This window comes from Rhamphochromis sp. 'chilingali' (assembly GCF_963969265.1).
Source record: "Rhamphochromis sp. 'chilingali' genome assembly, chromosome: 14".
Lineage (NCBI taxonomy): Eukaryota > Metazoa > Chordata > Actinopteri > Cichliformes > Cichlidae > Rhamphochromis > Rhamphochromis sp. 'chilingali'.
In genome coordinates, this window is record NC_137941.1 from 9,881,167 (window position 1) to 9,901,108 (window position 19,942).

The following is a 19,942-nucleotide window of genomic DNA, read 5'->3' on the forward strand; positions in this document are numbered from 1 at the left end:
GTGTTTATATCAGTATAATTTGATGTGGCCTTTGCTTTAAATTTGCTCTCAAAATTGCCGTGCAGCAACGGGGGTCAAACTGCAAACAATAAATCAAAGTTTTAAATGTCCACATTTATATTAAAGCCACAGCTGTGCATGTAAAACCCAAAAGGTTTGTTCATTTGTGAAAAGAATACGCTAACAGAGAATGAAAGCAAGAACTTTTACCCTGCAAGCACGGCTTGCTCGACTACTTTTTTGTGACTTTTGCATTTCAAGATGTTAACTCAGACCTGAATTGATCCTTTAAAACACCAAAGTGAGTTTTTGTGGAAATAGCCTGGTGGAGAGAGGCTTCACTTCCTGTCTGATTGCAGGTAAAGCAGTGACAATGTTCCATTTGTGTCCACAGCAGCACATGGCTTTAGATTATGTGTGTACTTGGTGGGTGTGGTCTACTACCACCTGCTGCAGGTAACACACTGACTGTGGATCAGAAATATGAGGAAACAGTTTGCCCAGTAAAATAGTTTTCATTTTAAACACAGACTTTCTTCAAAACTGCAGCAGCTTCCGACTGAGAAACTAACGGTCTGTTTTTATGGATCCGTCTATCTCGTTGCTTTTATTGAAAAATAATGATCTGTATATAATGTGATTCCATCTGACTGAATTATATAACATTTGATCCTGCATGCCTACTCCTTATCGACCAGCAATGCAATAGGAAGCAGCCATGACTGGTGTGACTTTCAGACCTTGTGACATCCAGGGCTTTCTGGACTTTGGCCTGGACTGAGCCAAGCAGGTCTGCGCCCATCTTCTTCAGCAGCTGGGTGAGCAGGACAAAGAGCCAGTCCTGCAGGTCCTCCCTGTGTACTGTGACGAAGTCCACGAGAGTTTCAAGGAACATGCTGAAGACCTGCAAATATGCACACAGATCATACATTTAAAATGCAAAACATTTGTTAAGGAGGAAAAAAAAAACTTGCAGTTTTTTTAAAATCTCATATTTATTTGCAGAATATGAATTCAAAAACAAACTTACTCTCTGTTGTTAAGTCCACAGCAAGGCAGAACATGCAACAAGGGACGCCTCATTAGTACCAAAAAGTCACAGCATACACATGTAATGTACCATGCATTCATATTGATGTCAGTGTTCATCCAAATGGATTGATTTAGTTGGTAAAGTTCTGATTCATTACCTTGCTGTGAGGATCTGCAAACATCCGTGTGAAGATCTCACAAAGTCTCTTCAGCTCCACGCGACTGCAGCCAACCAACAGAACCAGACAACCAATCAGCCATCACCAATCAATCATCAATGACTCAGCTTTAAGCAAAAGGCCAAATATAAAATCCATCAGGTCATTGCCAGCGCATTTGGGGAAAGCAAATGATCATTGTGTACCTGTTTATCCTTGAGTTTAAATGCACCTGTGGTGATCTACCATGTGCTTCCATGGGTTCAGCTAACTACCTGTTTTCAGATTTCCTTACAGTCTATCTCACTCTGGCTAGCAGGTTGTACACAGTTATTGTTCTGGTTCGCCACCAATCGGATGGTTGATTTGTTTAGTAAGGGTTATAGAACAGACAGACATACAGACTGTTCCAAATGAGGAAGAAATTCACCTGTAACTTGAAGAAAAGCGCAGGGAAACCACAGATTTTTTTAATAACTCCTTTTTGTTGTGCATGTATCCAAACACATTGGGATTTGCATTACTCAAGATAACCAACAAATCCGAAATCACCTCTAAAAGTGATTTGTGTGCACCTTTGAACCACTCTGAAGAAAGACAATAATAACAATAACTAGTCCCCAAATACTAAAGCACATATTTCTTGCATATGTATTTTTATACCCCACAGACAGCACGCCCCCACCTCAGTATTCTTTGGCTCTTGAGGAGGTTCTGCAGGCCCAGCAGGCCCTCCTTCCTCTCAGACCAGTTGGAACTGGCACAGTGGTTCAGGACCTCAGCCACATCCTCCGTCTGGCGCAAGTAATGTGGGATTCCTCCATTTCGTGACCCGTACGAGCGCTCCGAGCATGCGCTAGATGCGTCACTGTTGGCATCGTCGTCAGAGTACATCCCCGGGGATTCGTACCTCCGTCTCAATGTCTTCCTCTGAGAAGGGAAGACGGACACTGAGGATTTGATACCGAAATACTGACCGGCTGTGAGGTAACAATCTTGATAAAAGCTTGCCTGTTGCATCTGGTAGCCATGCGGTTTTCTCAACACTTTAAGAAAATTAAAAAGTCCAAATTTGTACGTAGATGATATGAAATTCTTCTAATACATTTTAAAGCATTTTCTTTCATTCTTCCTATAAAAAGCCAGTCAAGCAGTGCCACAAGTAAGCAAAGGCCTTGCAGTGGGGGACACGTCAAACAGAAGAGCATATTTAATCTTATCTCAAAAAATGAGCAATGTGCCAAAACAATGACGTTCAACACATTTATACCACAAAGACATGTCTCTGCTCTGGTACCACAGATGCTCACATCAGGGATGCGATGGACAAACATTCAAAGTGAAACAAAAAAATAAAGAAAAATAAAGAAATAAGAAGGCTTTGGGGTGGAGGAGCGATTATGATGAGGCAAGCTGCATTATTGTTTTCTTTACTTGGTTAGTGTATGATGGCATGGATACATGGACAGAAATGCAAAATGACCAACTACCTTATTCCTGGAGTCTCCTAAAAGCTGAAATGGTAATAAACAACCAAGAGGAAAAGAGGAGAAAGGGAACGTTTAAAGGAGGATCAAAGAAAGAGTGCAGTCCATTTTTCTGCATGCAACACACATGTGACGAGACGTGTTAGAAATATATCTGATCTTAGTAAACGTAAAACTTTTTCATGGAGCTCCGTATTCCTGAAAAAAGGTCAGAATGATTGTTAAGTTTGGTGACATCTACTGTTTTAGCAGTAAAGGAAGTCTTCACAGTGGCCTGAGCATCCATCCTTAACACTTACTAATTAAGATTGCACAAGTGACACGTAAGGCTTCATGGAGTACAAGTACCTGGATAATTATACAGCACCAAATCACAACAAGAGTCGCCTCAATGAGCTTTATATTGTAAGGTAGACCCTACAATAATACATACAGAGAAAAACCCAACAATCATATGACCCCATATGAGCAAGCACTTTGGCAACAGTGGGAAGAAAAAACTCCCAGGCTCAAGGAAGGACGGCCATTTGCCACAACCGGTTGGGGTGAGAGAAGGGTTTAATTTAATGTTTAACAAAGAACCATCAAAGATTTAATTTCACTTCAAATGTCTGTTGGAGGGGATGCAAACAGGTGCTTATATGAACATGTGTGCTAACTAACCAATCAACATGCAGCACTACCAGCTACATCAAAAATGGAGTCAATACAATACTGTACTTTTTAAAAACTAAAATACGGCCCTCCTTCCAAATTCACTCTTACTCATCGTGGACCATCTCATGAGAGCCCTCTTGGTAAATACAATTTATAGCCAATTAAATTTTATTTTATTTATTTAGTGCCAATTCACAACAACAATCATCTCAAGGTGTGTTATACTGTAAGGTAAACCGCGAACAATGTTGGAGAAAACAAAAATCCCCCAAAACAGACAATCTTCTGTAAGCAGCACTTGCTGATGGTGGGGAAGACGAACTCCCTTTTAACAGGAAGAAACCTCTAATACAAACAGGACAAGGGGAGCGGCCATCTGCCTGACTGATTGGGCATAAGGACAAAAGGGGAAAACATAGAGAGACCAGCAGTTTATGCTAGCTAGCTACCCCACAACAGTAGATTTATTTATTTATTCTTTTTTTCATCTGGTAATATTGAGACGACTCCTGCCACTGACTGGTGTTTATGTATGTCAAACCTTCATCCTCGCAGTAGAAAAATTAAACCTTACACGCGGTCAGAGGTTTGATAAGTGCCCACAAAATGGGAATGCTAAAGCAGTAATAAACAATTTTCCAATCTATCTCTTTGATTGGAAAAAAAATTGTGCACTAATTTAAGACTTAATACATGAAAATATGCAGTGTGGATTTGAATAAGGACATGCAACCATTAATGCAGGTAGATGACCAACTGCCCGGACCTCACTTGCTCATTTTAACATTTTATCTTATCAGACAGACTTTAAATCTAATAGTTTCTACATCCATTTTCTAACACTGGGGAACAATTAATTCTCTAGTTGGGTAGGTGACAAGGTCACAAGAATGGGACAGACATAAACACAAGCCAAAAAGATAAGATATCTCATACTTGATGATAAAAGTTTACACAATATATCTCCACACTGATAAACTTCTTAAAAGTGTTGCCAGTAGAGACAAGTCTTTTTGTTTGCTATGCAACATTCAGTCGTGTTAATTTAATATAAAATTTTTTTTAATGTTAATCACAAATTTTAAATTATGCGTCTTTTCTCTCAAAAACCATCAACTTACCAGAGCATCAGCGACTGCTGCCTCCACCTCTGTGCCGGTGTTTAGGACCCTCATGGCATTAACGGACGCAGAAATTCTTGCTTGATGCACCAAACCGTACCGGTCTGCAAACAGAAACGGGAACAGAGGACAGTAAAGTGAAGGTGAATAAAAGCACAAATGCACAGTTACTTACCTGCTTCTCTTACTTACTGGTCTCTTCAATCAAAAAGAAAAATGCTGTGAATTAACAGCTGAAAATATATTTAAGGCTCCAACCACCAAAAGCAAAAAGAAAAGCAACATCTTATAGAAGAAAAACCCAAACAGCAGGTGACCAGGCCCTCGGCCACTAAGCACAGACATGCATCACAGCGGCTGTATACTTATCCCTTGGAAGAAGAAGGATTTAAGAAACCAGCAATTCACCAAATAGGAAAAAACAAACGTGTATGTTAAAAAAACAACAACAACAACAAAAACCATGGAAAAACAAACAAAAAATATATTTAAAAGAAAGATATTTAATGCCACGAAACAAATTTCACATTAGCACAAAAAAATGTAACCGCAGCTATAAACACACTAGAGGCCACTGAATTAAACAAAATAAATAAATAAATCACAGCTAACCAGAAAAAATATAAGAAAAATAAGGCACCGGGAATGCAAAAGAGTGAACACTGTATCAAGAACATAAAATAAAATAAATAAAATAAAATTTTCCCTTTACATGCTTAATTACAAAAGTACTGAATAAAATACTGAGCAGGGAACATAAAACCAACTATAAATGTTGCCTGTAGTCACGTCACTGTACACATCCACAGAAGCATGCTGGCCGGCATGATTTGTGTGTAATATTTTAAAAAATGGGAGGAAACTGAAAGCGGCTTGGCTAGTTGGGGAATCTGATCATGCAGGTCACCTGACTGGCCGTGGGGGTCGGCTGTGGAGAGAGCGCTGGTTGAACGGGAGTGACGTCGGGAGGCTGCGAGGGAAACGAAAGGTGGGCAACATCCGGACCAAAGGGTTAGTGGTGCAAACACACAGACAGAAGCCATTTTTACTCTGCTGGGCTGAGCTTCATGCAACACTGGTTTCAGCACCTCCTCCTGGGCTCAATGGGCTCCCAGGCAGTCCTGAAAACGACAGTTCCTCTCAAGTCCACTTGAAGCCAAAAGTGAATTAATTGCTATCATATTAAAATGTCCAACTTTAAAAAAAGAAAAAACAAAACAAAACAATGTTACAATTATTACATGGAGACCAAACCAGTTCTTTGTTTATCTGTAAACATGTTGATTTCTGCTGTAAAGTTGGACATTTTAATGTTGGTGTCTAAGTCTATATGGGAGTCTATGTGGACACGTGCGCTGCTGGAGCCTCTAGTGGACATTAGATGAACTGCTTTTTGTTTGATTGACTGATTTTTCACCCTGAGGCTGCATCTTGGCAGAGCTTAATGGATTGGGAGCAGTGTCAAAAATATTTGGCTAGTAAACAACGCTACTCTTGTTCTTACAATAGTGATTTTGTCCTTTCTGAGTTTAATGTGATAAAAATGTCCAAAATGAACGACACATTTTATTCAGTAATACCTGAAACTAGTGACTGAGACTGAAACTCATCAGGGAAGTGTTTATTTTCTCATAGACAACAATATGCAATCAGACTTGCAGGTTTAAGCCACTCTGGCAACATAATGTTACCCTTTCTAGCCAAACTGAAACATAAATCTGCCTTTTTGCATTATCCAACCATTCTGCATATTACACTTTTAAGTGTTATGATTTGACATAAAACTGAAGAAAACCTGCTTTAGCTCCATTTCTTGCTCTTAACCTGTGCAAACACAGATCGTTCAGATCAGTTCAGCAGAGTAAAAACAGGTCACGTGTACAGGATAACAGGAGGTGTTGCCCGTCATAATAACAAATAATTTTTTAACATTAAACGTCGGTGAAAACATGTAGCCTTTTTCCCAGCACACATTTTGATTTTTCAAATTAAGAAAAACACTTATGTTTCTAATACTTGAAAAAAATGGAATCAACCGATATTCATTCACTTATTTTTTTCTACCGTGATAAATCAAAATATTAGCTGTGAAAAGGCACCAAAATGAATAACTGAACTGTGTCTGCTGGCAGAGCAACATAAAGCAAAAAATTCTTTAACAGAGAACAGAAAAAGATGCTGTTACTCTCACAGTTTAGAGTTTTTGGGTTTGGGTCCAAAGAAATTTAGAGAGATTTTCCTGGCAGAGAATGGTGTGATGACAGTAAGCGGGACCAGTCTGCATACGGTAGAGGCAAAGGCATTTCTCACCATTTAATTGGCAAACATGTCTATGATGTTTGAATAAATCCAAATCCAGTTTACTGGAACTAGTGAGATTGGGTATCAAGTCCATAGAGGCCTCTACATTTGACCACTACCTGCTCCACAAAACACTGGACCCCTCCTCCTGCAGGTGGTGGACCCACAGGAGAGCCAATCCATGCATCTCCCTTTGTGTTTATCAAGAAAACACTCTGAATCTGAGGTGAGTGGTTTGCCCACTTATGCAAGTGTTCAAACATCTCCAGGTCTTTTTCACATGTTAGGGAAGACAGATTGACAGCTGGATTGATGAAACATCTGAGAGGATGTGGATGCTGTGTCCGGCTGTTGTGTTGAAGAGACAGCTGAGCATGAAGGTGAAGCTGGTCAAGCTATGTTCATACCCTAATCTGTGACCGTGAATTAGGGGTAATAACTCAGTGAATAAGATCATGCATACAAGTGTTGAGAATGAGCTTCATATGGTGGCTGAGCCCTCTGTGCACCATTTTACCACCATCTGGTGAATGCCTCTTTACAACAAACTTGACGTCACGCCTCTTGATTTCTGTAATCCTACGCATTGTGCCACTGCAGCTGGGTTGAAGACACGAGTCTACGAACATGTTAGTGTTCATGACTGTTTTAATGATGTATCACTACAGAAGTTCAGAGATTAAGTTTGAAAAAATGAAGTTTGTGGAAAAAACTGATTGTTCAGGAGAATAATGCAGCAGCGACCTGTGCCGTAACAGCAAGGATACATGTGGCTGTGTGGTTACGTCACTGGTTGTGTGCAATGTGACCAATGTAGTGGGTGTACTGGTGGCCTTAAGAATAGGATGACAAGGTCAGTCATTCTGGAGAAGATCAGAGTAGATCTGCTGCTCCTGCAAAGAAGACCCAGGATGTGCTAGAGAGATATGTCTTTAGTTTGGATTAGGAAAATCTTGCTGTCCTTATCCAGGAAGAACTGGAGGAGGGTCTAGACAACGATTGGTTACTGCTTCTCCGAGAAGTAATTTTTACTACTTTGTTTATGCTTAGATTTCAAAAATTCTGCAGAGAGATTAAAAAGCCCTTCATCTGCACATGATTTCACTTACAACTATTTCAATTACAGGAATCCCTCTTAAAAAAAGCCCAGCACAGAAACACTGAGGTAAATCTCTTATATAGGAAAACAATTAAATTAAGAAGAGGAAAAACAGAGCAGACACAGTTCATGCACAGAGGAAGGCATGCAGAGATTTCAGATGCTACAGAGAACACAGAGACCAGACAGAAGACTGGAGCAGGAAGCTCGTTTAAGCATCAGGTACATTTTGTTCAGTTGGTAAGCTCACTAGGAGAGAGTCCAGACAGCCGTGAGCTCGGAGATACTCACCCAGAGGAGTGAAGCCCCGAGCGGGGCTGGTGTCACGGCTGCTCTCACGACTGGTGTCGCGACTGCAACCTTGACTCATGCTGGGACGGGGAATGCGGCTCCGGGCTAGCGTGCGGTAGGGGAGAGCAGCAGGAAGAAGAGGTTTACCACACAGGCTGGCTGTTAGGACAACAAGTTAGGTGGGAGTGTCAGTGTGCATCCATAGGAGAAAAGGTGGGAATGAGGCTCGGAGAGAGGAAGACAGAGAGAGAAGAATACTGGAAGCATGAAGCCTCGGATGAGGGTCCTGGAGCATGTAATAGCCAACAATATAAACTGTTTTAAGTGGTTGAACAATGAAGAGATTACAACAATGTGTATGGTCATTGGAGACAGGAGATTTCTGCGCAGCCCATGTTTATGAGTTTTGGCAGAACAGTGTAAAGGATAGCACAGAAAATCAACTGATTCATAAACCAATCAATAGAGTCAAACTCCTGACCTCTGTCATTGAGTCGGCTAATACAGAGAGACTACGAGAGATTAAAAAAAAAAAGCAGATACAGAAGGAAAATGGTGAGAGTAAAGAAAATGACAAACAGCAGTAGGGGTGAGTGAGAGTCAGTCATACAGCACATGGCCAGGAAAGATTAGATCCAAACACGAGCTCAGGCTTCAAACTGTTAACTTGTGAGAAACAGATCAAAACAGCAGGATTTGTAAAGAAGAAAAAATACAAATGAGCAAGTGAAGAAAATAAAGACCTCTTTCCCATCTCAAATCAAATCTATAAACAAACACAAAGAAACACTTGACAAGAAACCAAATTTATCAGAAAAACCAAACAGTTTTTGACTTATAGTCTTTCATCAGGTAACAAGCAACCGATCGAGGGTTGAAGAGCTTCATGAAAAAAAGACCAATAAGAGTTTGGACCTGTAAGTCTGAAAAGTCATGACTGTGCCTGGCCCTACAGCAGGGCAGCCAGAGAGGAGAGGTGTGGTGCACAGGAATTCTTAAGGTACTGGACCACGAAATCAATAAAAATAAAACAGCAAGATCATTAAAGATCATCTTCTTGGGAACGTCCACAATACTAACAGCATCTCTGCTATCTTTAGATTTCTGTTCTGAACACTTGCACTGCTCAGTCAAGAACTGACGTTTTAAAGTGACCTAAACTTCACAGAGAACATGTTTCTGGTGATGAGCGCTGTGTCTGCGGGTAGGACTGATCAGATTTTAGATTTTTATTCTGGATTTTCATCCACAGTCTCCAGACCAAAAGACAGCAGGTGAAATGTGAGACCAGGAGCATGCTTGCATCCCCAAATATTCTTTGGGTTGAATTTGTCTCCCAAGGTCAGACTGTAAACTTTAACTAACGTCTGAGAAGGAATATTCAGAGGAAACCATCGGACCTGGATTAAAAACAGAACTTGTACAGAGTTATCTAAAAAAAAAACACCCCCCCCAAAAAAGTGCAGAAGTCCAGAAGTGCACGTGGCTGCCAACATAACTGAGAAACAGATTTCTTTGGGTTTGTTTTGTAGTGGTGCTCTCAGTTTTGGTTTCCATCTTTCTTTTACAGAGGAGGTCGTTTGTTAACACCACCAAGTAATCTGCACACAGGCTGCAGCATCTTTTGTAATTTTTCTCAAAAGTTTAACAAATACAAGTTCAAACCAAACAATTTCAATAAAAAACAAAAAAAAAAATTTTTTGGCCCTGTTGTGAGATATCGTAGGTCAGAATATACCTGTGAGGAGTAAATATTTAAGGGCGGGAATCATATCGCAATTTACTGTATTACTGATTTATGATCTGCGTAATAAACTCGCTCATGGAAATGTACAGCACACAAAACAAACAGGACTTAATGTTTTTATCAGAAAGATAGGAAAGTCCAGTTTCAGCTATCTGTACATGTGTTCCTGTGACACATGGTGATCAGCACACCTGAGGGGTCAATGCCGTGCAGCCAGTCAAAGGAACACTGTGTGAGATCTGGGCCAGCTTCTTGTTTTTCTTCTGCACAGTTATGTCATATTAATAGTGACACTAAATAAGCAATTCATTCCCTGCACAATTACAATTCCTATTTATGCATCAAATATCAGAAAACTGCAGAAACAAGTCAGGACTAAAGTGTGTTTAATGGAATAAATACAGACTGCTGCTGGCTTCAGGAGCCATTTCAAAAATCATCACTTGTAAGAATTCAATTAATAAGAATCTTTATATTCAGGGTTTTATAAACAAGCCGCGCATCATTAACACGTTTTTCAGGCATTAGTTCCAGTTTCAACGTGCCTGTGACTGAACATCTACCCTTAAATCTCTCCTTAAGACTTTTTTTAAACATATTTTTCATATGTTTTTATTTCTCCTCTACCACTTTCTTCCTCACTTATATTTTTTATTTATTTTATTCATACTTACAGGTCATATTATTCTGATTGTTCTATGTTTTGATGGAAGCTTTATGCCTCATTTTAAATAGCTGTTTATCCTTATTGTATCGTTATTACTGATGGTGAGCTCTTTTATTGAATTCTATATAGAACTCTGCCTCGGCATTTTAAAAATGCTAACTAAATGAATAGTATAACAGTAATTAATTATTATTATTTACTGAAACGTGGATTCCCTCAGTTTGCAATGCCTGGTGGAGACGTGCATCAGTATGTCTCAGTGCACAGACTCCCCGTTGTTTATGTCCACTGTCACTTTTTCATACAGCATTCTCTCTAATGTGTAGATTCTCTTATTTGTTTATTCTACTTTTATCATAACTGGGGTGTAATTTACATTTTTACTGTTATTTATGCAGGTTTGTTAATTTTTGCTGTGCTTTTTATTGCATTGCTATCACATTTGACTTTTAATTGTTCTAAATGCCATCATAATTGATGTTTTATATTCCATATTTTTGTACACTTTTACTGTTTGCCTTAACTAGAAGGCACTTTCTGTGAACTTTTCCTGTTTCTGAAGGTGCTTTAAGTTTAATTCTATGTTATTGTCGTATACAGATAGTAAATGCAGTGAGTGTGCCGCTCCAGAGTCAGGTCCTTACCAAGGCCTAATCGGCTGGGGCTGGTTTCCCGGCTGCAGCCCTGGCTGCGAGGGATCCTGCTGCGCTTGTCTGCCGGAGTGGTGGAGGCTGATGCCGTGGCTCGAGGGATCCGTCCGTAGCTGCTGTGACTGAGTAGCTTACCCGGAGAGCTGGAGCGACTACCGGCTGTTAGGACAAAAAAATAAAAAATTAAAAAGGACAAACAGGAAAAAAGTGGCTGAGATAGTCCTGTAAGGACACTGCAGCCCATAAATCTGACAGATTATGATGTGTTCTTCTATTTTAGGCACAAACCCATCCCATCTTTAAAGGTGAATCACAGTGACAACACAGAGCTTCAAAGACAGGTAAATTACAGTCGTAAACCATCAAGTGACCGAGCTGTGGTAGCCACTAAAACGGCCAAGTGGGACCATCAGATTTTAGACTTTATTTCTTTGCTTTTATTTTATTCTTGTAATGGATCTGTCTGTCTGTCCCACCCATTCACTGTTTTGTTTGTTACATGACAGGCCATCTAAAACAGGGACGCTAAACTCCACGGTTATGTGGCCCACCAGTTTTACATGGTGGCATCAACATTGAAAATCTGTGGGCCAGACCAGTGAAACTCTCCTCTCTGAGATATCTTAATATATGCTTTTTGTGACATTTTTGTTTGGTGGTGCGATGTGACTTTTCTAATGTAAAATATATGCTGTGGCTCCAAAACGTGGGGAAACACTGCTGTAGATAATGCTTAGTAAATGTGCACAATTACAGAAATATCAGGCTGTTAGTTTGTTACTACCACATGTCTGGTTTTTTTTTTGTTTTTTAGATGTGAAAGATTTCACAGATTTTCTAGAGAAACACTAAAAATATCTGAAAATGAAAAGCCCAACTATAAAATAATTACCAACAAATTAATGAATTTAAAAAAATTCACACAGCTTTCCTCACAGAAACCATGTAGGAAGGAAACATGTGGCACACAGAAACATGTAACTTGGTCACTTGAAGGTTAAACAATCAAAAACAAAATCTACAGCTTGGACATGTGGGGTGAAGGATGGAGGACACTTGTTCAAAGTAAATGGGAACAGACAATGCCTTCCACAGTGGAAAAATAACCCCAACAAAACCTCACAAAATTACTAATAGCTGGAAAGTGTGAGAAACATGCAGATACTGTAGGGTGACACAACGAGACTACGTGCAAAGCTTTAGAGTGGACTTCATTTATAGAACTGCGTTGAATCACTGCTGTCGTTGGCGATGTCACCGTTTGCATTCGTATTTGAAATGTCATAGTTTGAATAAACTGCAGCAGTTTAATGTCTGCGACATAGAGGAGATGACACAAGTATGGTCGTTTTCTGATCATTCACTGGAGAAAAGTGCATTGTGGGTAATGCTTATTTACCAAAATTTACCAATTTAACCTATCAAATTTACTGTCTTGCAGCTGTTTCTTAGATTTATAATGTATCACTTATTAATGCAATTTGCACTACTCTCTTGCACCAGATGAGTCTTACTTTTCTTCACCTAACTTCAATTTAAATATGTTTTGTTTTTTTAAATCACTGTTGTATATATACCATTTTTGCATTGTCTCTTAAAGTATAAGGCCTTTAATATGCAATTAACTATGTTGTTTATTAATGTTGTATAGACTGTACTATTTTATTCGTTATCTGGCTAATGCTGTAACACAATAATTTTCCTTGTGGGATCAATAAAGTTTCTATCTATCCAACCAACCATCCATCCAGTCGCTAAAATTAAATTGGTGCAGTTTTAGACTATGATGGGCAAAGACGGTGGTTGACTGATGTTACTGACTAAACAGTGAGGATACAATGAAGATTTAACGCAATGCTATAAGTCAGGTATGAAAGGTGAGGCATCTGTCTTGTGATTGGTTGAAGCTGAGGCCTTACCACTGATGGGATTGGCTGATCTTGATCCTGGGTGATGGAAGCGATAGGCAGGACAGGGTGGAGATCGAGATCAGTCAGAATGAGACAGAAGGGGTTATGTTCATTGATTTGTTCCCAGCATGCACTCTGGGTGGCTGTGGACATGTTAGCTGTGAGCTCACAGATCTAAGCAACGTACAAAGATAACACAACACACACAAAAGCAACAAAGCGTGCATGTATGGAGGCACACATAAACAAAAACACAAGACTGCACAGAAGAAACACATGTCGAGGGGATGTTAAAGCAGCACACAACAATGAACGTTCAGCGCAGGCTTTGCAGCTTTGTAAAGCCGGATGTGCAAAAGCTGGTTAAACAGCTTCATGCTCACATTTCACTCTAACATCGCTATTTAAGCACATGCATGAGGTGTCTATACATACGCTGGGACTGTGAGACCACTTTGGCCCGACTTCGCCCCCTGCTGTCCACCACTGAAGAAGAGCTGGCTCCGCCAACGCTGCCCGAGCTCTGTCTCCTTGTGCGAACGCGACCTGGATGAAAAGAAAAAGGGAGAAAGAGCAAGAGGGGGGGTAGAAGGTTTAATAGATGGGAGTGACTGCGGTTCAACCCAGCCCTGGACAGAGACGCTGGAGAAGAAGAAGTCTGAGGAAACAGAATGAAGCAGACCTGGATGAGGAGACAGAGCTGCTCTGAAAACATGAAGGGGAAACAGACACACCTGGCTTTGTTAGTGTTCACAAATAGTTCTCAGTGTTTCTTGTGACCCGCCAGACAGGAAAGGCATTCCTGAATCTGTAACTCGTGCTATTCAGAAAAGGACTTTTTAAAGACCATACATTGAGATAATTCCAATGTTTCATTAAAAATTAACTTAAAAAGTAATTTTTTTTAAGGTAAACTCTGTGTTCATATGTAAAGAAGGGAAATAAGAAAGATCTCTAAGTTCCCTCGCCCACCCAATCAGTAGATAGTCATCGTCCATGAGCCTCATTCTGCTGAATGTCTACCTGCTGTCTTAGTGTTGCCCCGTGGTTCTCATAGGAAATCAATGGATTATTGGGTTTATTTCTATAATATTGTAGGGTATCTATGTTGCTTTGATTTTTGCTCTGAAAAAGGGTGTCTTGGGTTTGGAAATGACGTGTTCAGCAGTTTAGTGCATGGCCGCATGTCACTGGAGTGTATTGTGGTGATCGTCAAAGGTTATTTGCTTTGCCTGTTTAGTAATTCCTTGCATTACTTTTCAGTTCTAGAGTTTGGATTCAAAACAATTCTGTGTAATTACAATAAGCTTCCTTTATTCATGGTAAGAAGTGCTGTCACTGTCATCTGTCCATGCAGGCCAACCCAGCTACAAAGCAGCTTTGACAGAGTATGGTAATCAATAACTGGTGTTTTAATTTAATGTGCGTGTTGTATTTTCTCAAGTTTCTAGAGTCCATTGAACATGGATTCTCTTCTATGGTTGTTTATGGTCTCGGTCTTTGATTTCAAGTCTTAATGAATCAAACCTGATGTTCATTTTGGAAATTATTGTCCCATTAGAGTCAAAAAGGACCTTAAAGTATGAGATGTTTTAAGGCAGGACTACCTTGTGATTGACATGTTCCTCTTGTCCCAGCATGGAGTGTCTCAGTCAGATCCACCCCTTGACCAAAACACTAAGCTAGGCTCAAGGCTGAAAATCCCTACCTGACATGAAGTCTCGGATTAACTTATGCAAGCAAAGCTAACCACTTCCTTTTTACCCTAACAGAAACCACAAGAAATATCTTCAGACTTTTTGACCGAGACTTAAAGATAAACAAACACTGAACATCTTTCAGAGCTGCTCTGTGGCTGAAGAAGATTGTATAACTGTAAAGAGTACTCTGACATTTTAAACATGTACACCTTGTTACATCACATATTCTACACAATAATTAAAATGCATTCTGCACTTTTAGACAACATCATAAACCTTCATAATTCCAACCAAGAAGAACTGATAAACTGGAGGCAAAAAGGTTACAATCAGTTCGGCTTTAATTATCATAACCTTCTCAGGTCTAAGTCCTCAGCAATGATAAGTAACCCTAACTGCCACCTTTGGATTTTCCCACATGCTCTCTACGGTCTTGGGAATTGGGGACAAAACAAACATTCAAACTTATATGCAACAAAAATTATTTGCATTGCTGAAAGCTAAAAGGGTAACTGAAAATCCATCCTGCAGGGCATTTGTGGAAGAAAAGCTAAAATATCTTTCTATCCTAACGTTTTATTTTCTGCAGATCTTTTTGCTTTTGATACAAATGTATTTCTGCGATAAAGGTTTTCATCCTCTCACCTCTACAGCCCTGTTATAAAGTGCGAGGTGCAATAAAAGTGAAGACAGCGGCAACCGCCCAGTCTGCAGGTTCACTGAACGATTGTACGATAAGTTATGGGCAAAAGCCAACTCAGCAAGAACATCTAAAGTGTGCTCTTATGCAACACGTCAAGAATAGCACTTGAAAACTGGCGACAATGATAACAGGGATTATACAACATGCTAAAAATAAATCCCCTTGAGGCGTATAGGAAGTGATTAGACTGTGTGCGTTATCTCTTCATATATTCATCGAGACTTACAGCAGATCATAAAAAACCTTATCTGATCGGCCATTCAAACTCATCTACACTAATGACACCACTCAGGTTTTCTGTGGAAAATCACAGAGTGGATTGGATTTTTCTGACTGTTCCTTCCTCTCACAGTTTGCATTTCTTGATCCATGGAAGAAGGCTGAGCTTCTTTATTACACAGTTTCAGGCATTGTACTAGACCGCTGCTGGTACAGTGAGCATCAGTGCACGTCCACCTGCGGCTGCAGGCTCAGTAACAGAACTTCACTCGCTCTCCTACCTGCAGAGCGAGGGCTGCAGAGGCTGACTGCAGCCCTCATTACGTCTCACACTTGGCACGACATTACAGAGCAGCCGTTGTTTACAGCCACGTTTTGGTTTTTATCATTACAGCTCTGACACAATTTAAATGGGTGTAACACTGACTGACTAGCTGAAGCTATTGCCTGTTGATAATGCGTTTCCTTAACTCGAAAACTAGGTCCGCTAGTATTAGAATTAAACTGCAGTTCCCTTTAATGACACCTTTTTAAAAAACTTGCCTGCTTAAACTGTATTAAGGCTTAATGTTTGCATTATTAGGGGTGTGCCTGATTTTTTTAAATGGAAGTGTCTGACTAAAACAAGACATATGAAAATTCTAGGACTTTATCTGGATATTATTGAGCACCAGTTTGTGTCTGTGTTACACTTGTATACAGTCTGCAGATGCGTCTTGATAAAGTTACCTGAAAAGTTCAAGCGTGATCAGATGTGTGCCTTGTGTCTTATTCCCATTACTGTGGACGTTTGTCCTTGGTCTGTCTTTCAGTTTACTGCCTGAAGGTTGCTTTTACTTCCCTCCTTTTCCTTCCATCCTTTCATTCGATGTGTTTTTTTCCTGTGATCTATTTTTTGAAGTCATCAGAATCTAAGTTAGTTTTTAGTTTGTGTCTTTTTTCATTAGCGTTAAACAACACGAGGACACTTCAAAGAGACCCCAAACCTATGAGTGGCACTGGAGGTAGCAACACCGTGACAGGAAATCAAACTGTGGACCCATTTAGTGCATGCCACCCTGCAGCACACCATGAGAACCTTTTCTGTAGAGTATGATACAGTAACAGTGGATTCAACTGCTGTTCAAATTAGACAGCTGATGGATACATTTGGGTCATTCCATAAAAAAAGAAAATCAACCACATCAGAAAAGACCTGAAGCCTCAAAATCAACAGATTTTTTTTTTGTACATTAACTTCAGTATATTGAGTGAAGCCTTCATACTATGACTATTTTCTCAGTTACTGACCCTCAAAGTGCATTTTTGATTCCTCATAACTTCACAAATATAAGATTTTCCACATGAGTAAGCTCCAACTTTACTTATGTACTCTGATGGTCTGTAACGCTGAGAATATTCAAAGTATGGAGGTAAAATTTAGCGTGGTGAAGTTATTGTAGAAAAATGTGAGGGAGTCAGGTGGTAGCCGCTGATTGATTTTTCATGCAGTGACCCGTTTGTTAGGGTTACAGTCAGAAGGAGGAAATCCATGCAGACAGTCCATGCAGAGGTCCACAAAACTAGAAAGACTACTTAGAAGGGATAAAGAGAGGAAAAGAGAGCACAGATGAAGAGGAAATGTAAACATTGTGACATCTGACAAAAGAGAAACACTCATACACACAGTTCTTACCATCACTTTTACCAGGAGTGCCATCTATGGGGCATTTAAGAAAGGCGGTGCAGCAAAGAGTGGGAGGAGAGGCACAGAGGAAGTCATTAGTAGCAATTGAAGCAGCAACAGGCATGAGTGGGTGAGCAAGGGGCCTCATCGTAATTAGTTAGGGTCATTATGGAGCCATAGGGACTCATTGGAGGAGAACAAAGCAGGGAGAGAAGTTTGTGCATGGGGAAAAGATTACACAAAATATCTCATCTATTGGGAGGGAGTGGCTTAAACTTCTCGCATTAGCTTAAACAGGCGGCCATCACAGCAGGGGGCCACTCAGCCTCAACCAATCAATTTGTGTAAAGTGTCAGTGGAGGACTTAAACAGTTCCTGTTGACAGAACAGTCTAATGGCAACATCAGCAGTTATTAATATTCCCGGGCAGCTCCATAAAAGCCACTGACTACAGGAGAAATGCTTCAATAGCTCAAGATGACAGGAGACTAATCTGTTTATTTGGGACTTTTGCTAAACTGCTGCTTTAGTAGTTCTTACTGTAACATGGAAGAGGCTCAGTTTGCCCCTCAGCTACTTGAGCTGCTCTTCTAAACATCATGGCGCCCAGGAAATGCGACTAGTGTCATATTCACCCAACGGCGGGTGGAAATTATGGGGTCAGAGGGGTCACCTTCTTCTAGGGAAAACAGTGTTCTCCTCATTTAACCCTTCTAACTGTAAAATAGAGATGAACTGATTGATCACCCTCAGAAAAACCTATAGCCTTGCTGCTCATCTGTCCAGAAATCTAAGTACCGGTCAGGGGAATGGCATTAACTGTACATTAAATTTAAAAATGACTGTAGTTCAGGATTTTTTATAAAATATCTAGTGGTTTTTCAATGTGTAATTATAGAGTCAGAGTGAGTGATACGAGGCAGATCATTTTTATTAGTACAAGAAATCTATGTTCAAAGACAGAGGCTTCTGAAATGTGGTGAAGCTCTGTAACACATGACAAAAATAATCATATGATGAAACTGAACTCCTGTAATGAAAAACCAGACCTAATTGTAATCAATGCATCTCGATTGTACGATATTGAATAAAATAATGAAAGGCACTGTGTACTGATAAGACTCCTTCACTCTGCAAACTTAAACGAAGGATCTGCAAGACTTCCTCTGTTTACTCTGTGTTGTTTGTTCACTGGGTGAATCCTATGGTTTGTTACTGGGGAGCTATCTGTCCTCGTGCACGTTTACGGAGAGCGAAATGTTTCATTTTGAGAAATAAGAGTGTGAGCAACATGTGCTGAATACCAGAAAGTGGTCTTCCTTTTTGGTTTGAGCGGGTTAGAAGGAGGAGAGTGATCAGTTACCTAAAGAGGCGTAGGACCCTGGTGGAAGAGCAGCTGCAGAGCTGAACGGCGAGGAGGCGGGAACAGTGGACAGACGAGACTTGGCGCTGGAGGCGGCGTTTACGTCGATGTCACTGCGGGAGCGTTGGAGGGATCCTGGAGTGGACGGCACCCTGGATCCCACAAGCTTACCTGTGGCAACACAGAGATGTTACTGTATCATGGCTACCTTATGATGCTTTTACATTTTCCAGTTTCAGGATCCATTTTCTACACTCAGATGGAAGCATGGCTGAACTTCGAAAGCACTTAAACTGAGTTTAAAAGCCAGATTCTGACATCTTTGTTGAATTCTTGTACTCCTTTTAAATCCGTTTTAATTCTTGTGCAAAAAGCTCTGTACTAGCTGTTGTAAAACACTCTGCAACCAACTGTGAACTAAATATTCTTCTTGCTTTCTTTAGGTTTAATTTCCACTCCATGCCAACTGCCAGATTCTGCACGCATATGTTTTTACAGCACTACATGCATGTTGCACCTAAATAACTTTAATTTTAATTTAAGCTGGTTATGTAGTAGAGGAGGACAGAACAGACAGTTACTAATCAGTACAGAAACATAAAAAACCAGACTATAAGTCGACTTTCAAGGCAGAACAATGTAAATGTAATGTTGGTTGGGGTGGGCATCTACAATAAACCCTTCTGCTGAAATACTGCCACCTTGTGGTGACAGTTTTCAACTGTTTATTTTACTGCTGCAACGTGACTTCCACCATAAATTGAGGTGAATTTAACACACTTAACACAGCTCCGTAATTTAGATGTTTTTCTCTCAACTTGTGCAATCTTTCAGTCTGAGGCATCTTGTATTGATCCTCTAACACCCCATCATCTCTCCACCATCAAGCTCCCCGATTTTAAATCTCAGGAGTTCTTAATCAGCTTGGTCCAGGGGAAATGATAACGTGAAGTGACACAGTGCATGCGACTCAAAATGGAAATGTTCAGTGTATGCATCACTACTGAAACCCAAAGATGATCAGTCTCACTGATCTAAACATAAATCTGTTAAGAGCCAGGGTTCATCATAACCAATGCTCCAATGGGCCACGGCCAGTAAACAGGTTGGGCAGGTTGAATGGCCAACTGCTGGCTTGTCTACTTCAGTGGTCTTTTCACCTCAATAATAG

At 40.2% G+C, this 19,942-nt stretch overlaps 1 protein-coding gene across 45 annotated transcripts in view; it reads right to left on the reverse strand.

The window, feature by feature from the left end:
- Positions 1–19,942, reverse strand: part of clasp1a (cytoplasmic linker associated protein 1a) — a 97,125-nt gene that overhangs the window by 18,931 nt on the left and 58,252 nt on the right. For 5 of the 45 annotated variants that reach the window (XM_080903212.1, XM_080903208.1, XM_080903222.1 and 2 more), the window contains exons 19-30: positions 18,772–18,942; positions 17,418–17,441; positions 13,556–13,666; positions 13,130–13,156; positions 11,205–11,369; positions 8,147–8,251; positions 5,363–5,425; positions 4,456–4,559; positions 2,681–2,704; positions 1,876–2,120; positions 1,191–1,254; positions 741–904 (exon numbers count right to left, since the gene is read on the reverse strand). In XM_080903212.1, the coding sequence (XP_080759338.1) occupies positions 741–904; positions 1,191–1,254; positions 1,876–2,120; positions 2,681–2,704; positions 4,456–4,559; positions 5,363–5,425; positions 8,147–8,251; positions 11,205–11,369; positions 13,130–13,156; positions 13,556–13,666; positions 17,418–17,441; positions 18,772–18,942 (1,267 nt within the window). Of the gene's footprint in view, positions 1–740; positions 905–1,190; positions 1,255–1,875; positions 2,121–2,680; positions 2,705–4,455; positions 4,560–5,362; positions 5,426–8,146; positions 8,306–11,204; positions 11,370–13,129; positions 13,157–13,555; positions 13,667–17,417; positions 17,442–18,771; positions 18,943–19,942 lie in introns of all 45 variants that reach the window. The other 40 variants (XM_080903223.1, XM_080903191.1, XM_080903180.1 and 37 more) reach the window with 22 other exon arrangements.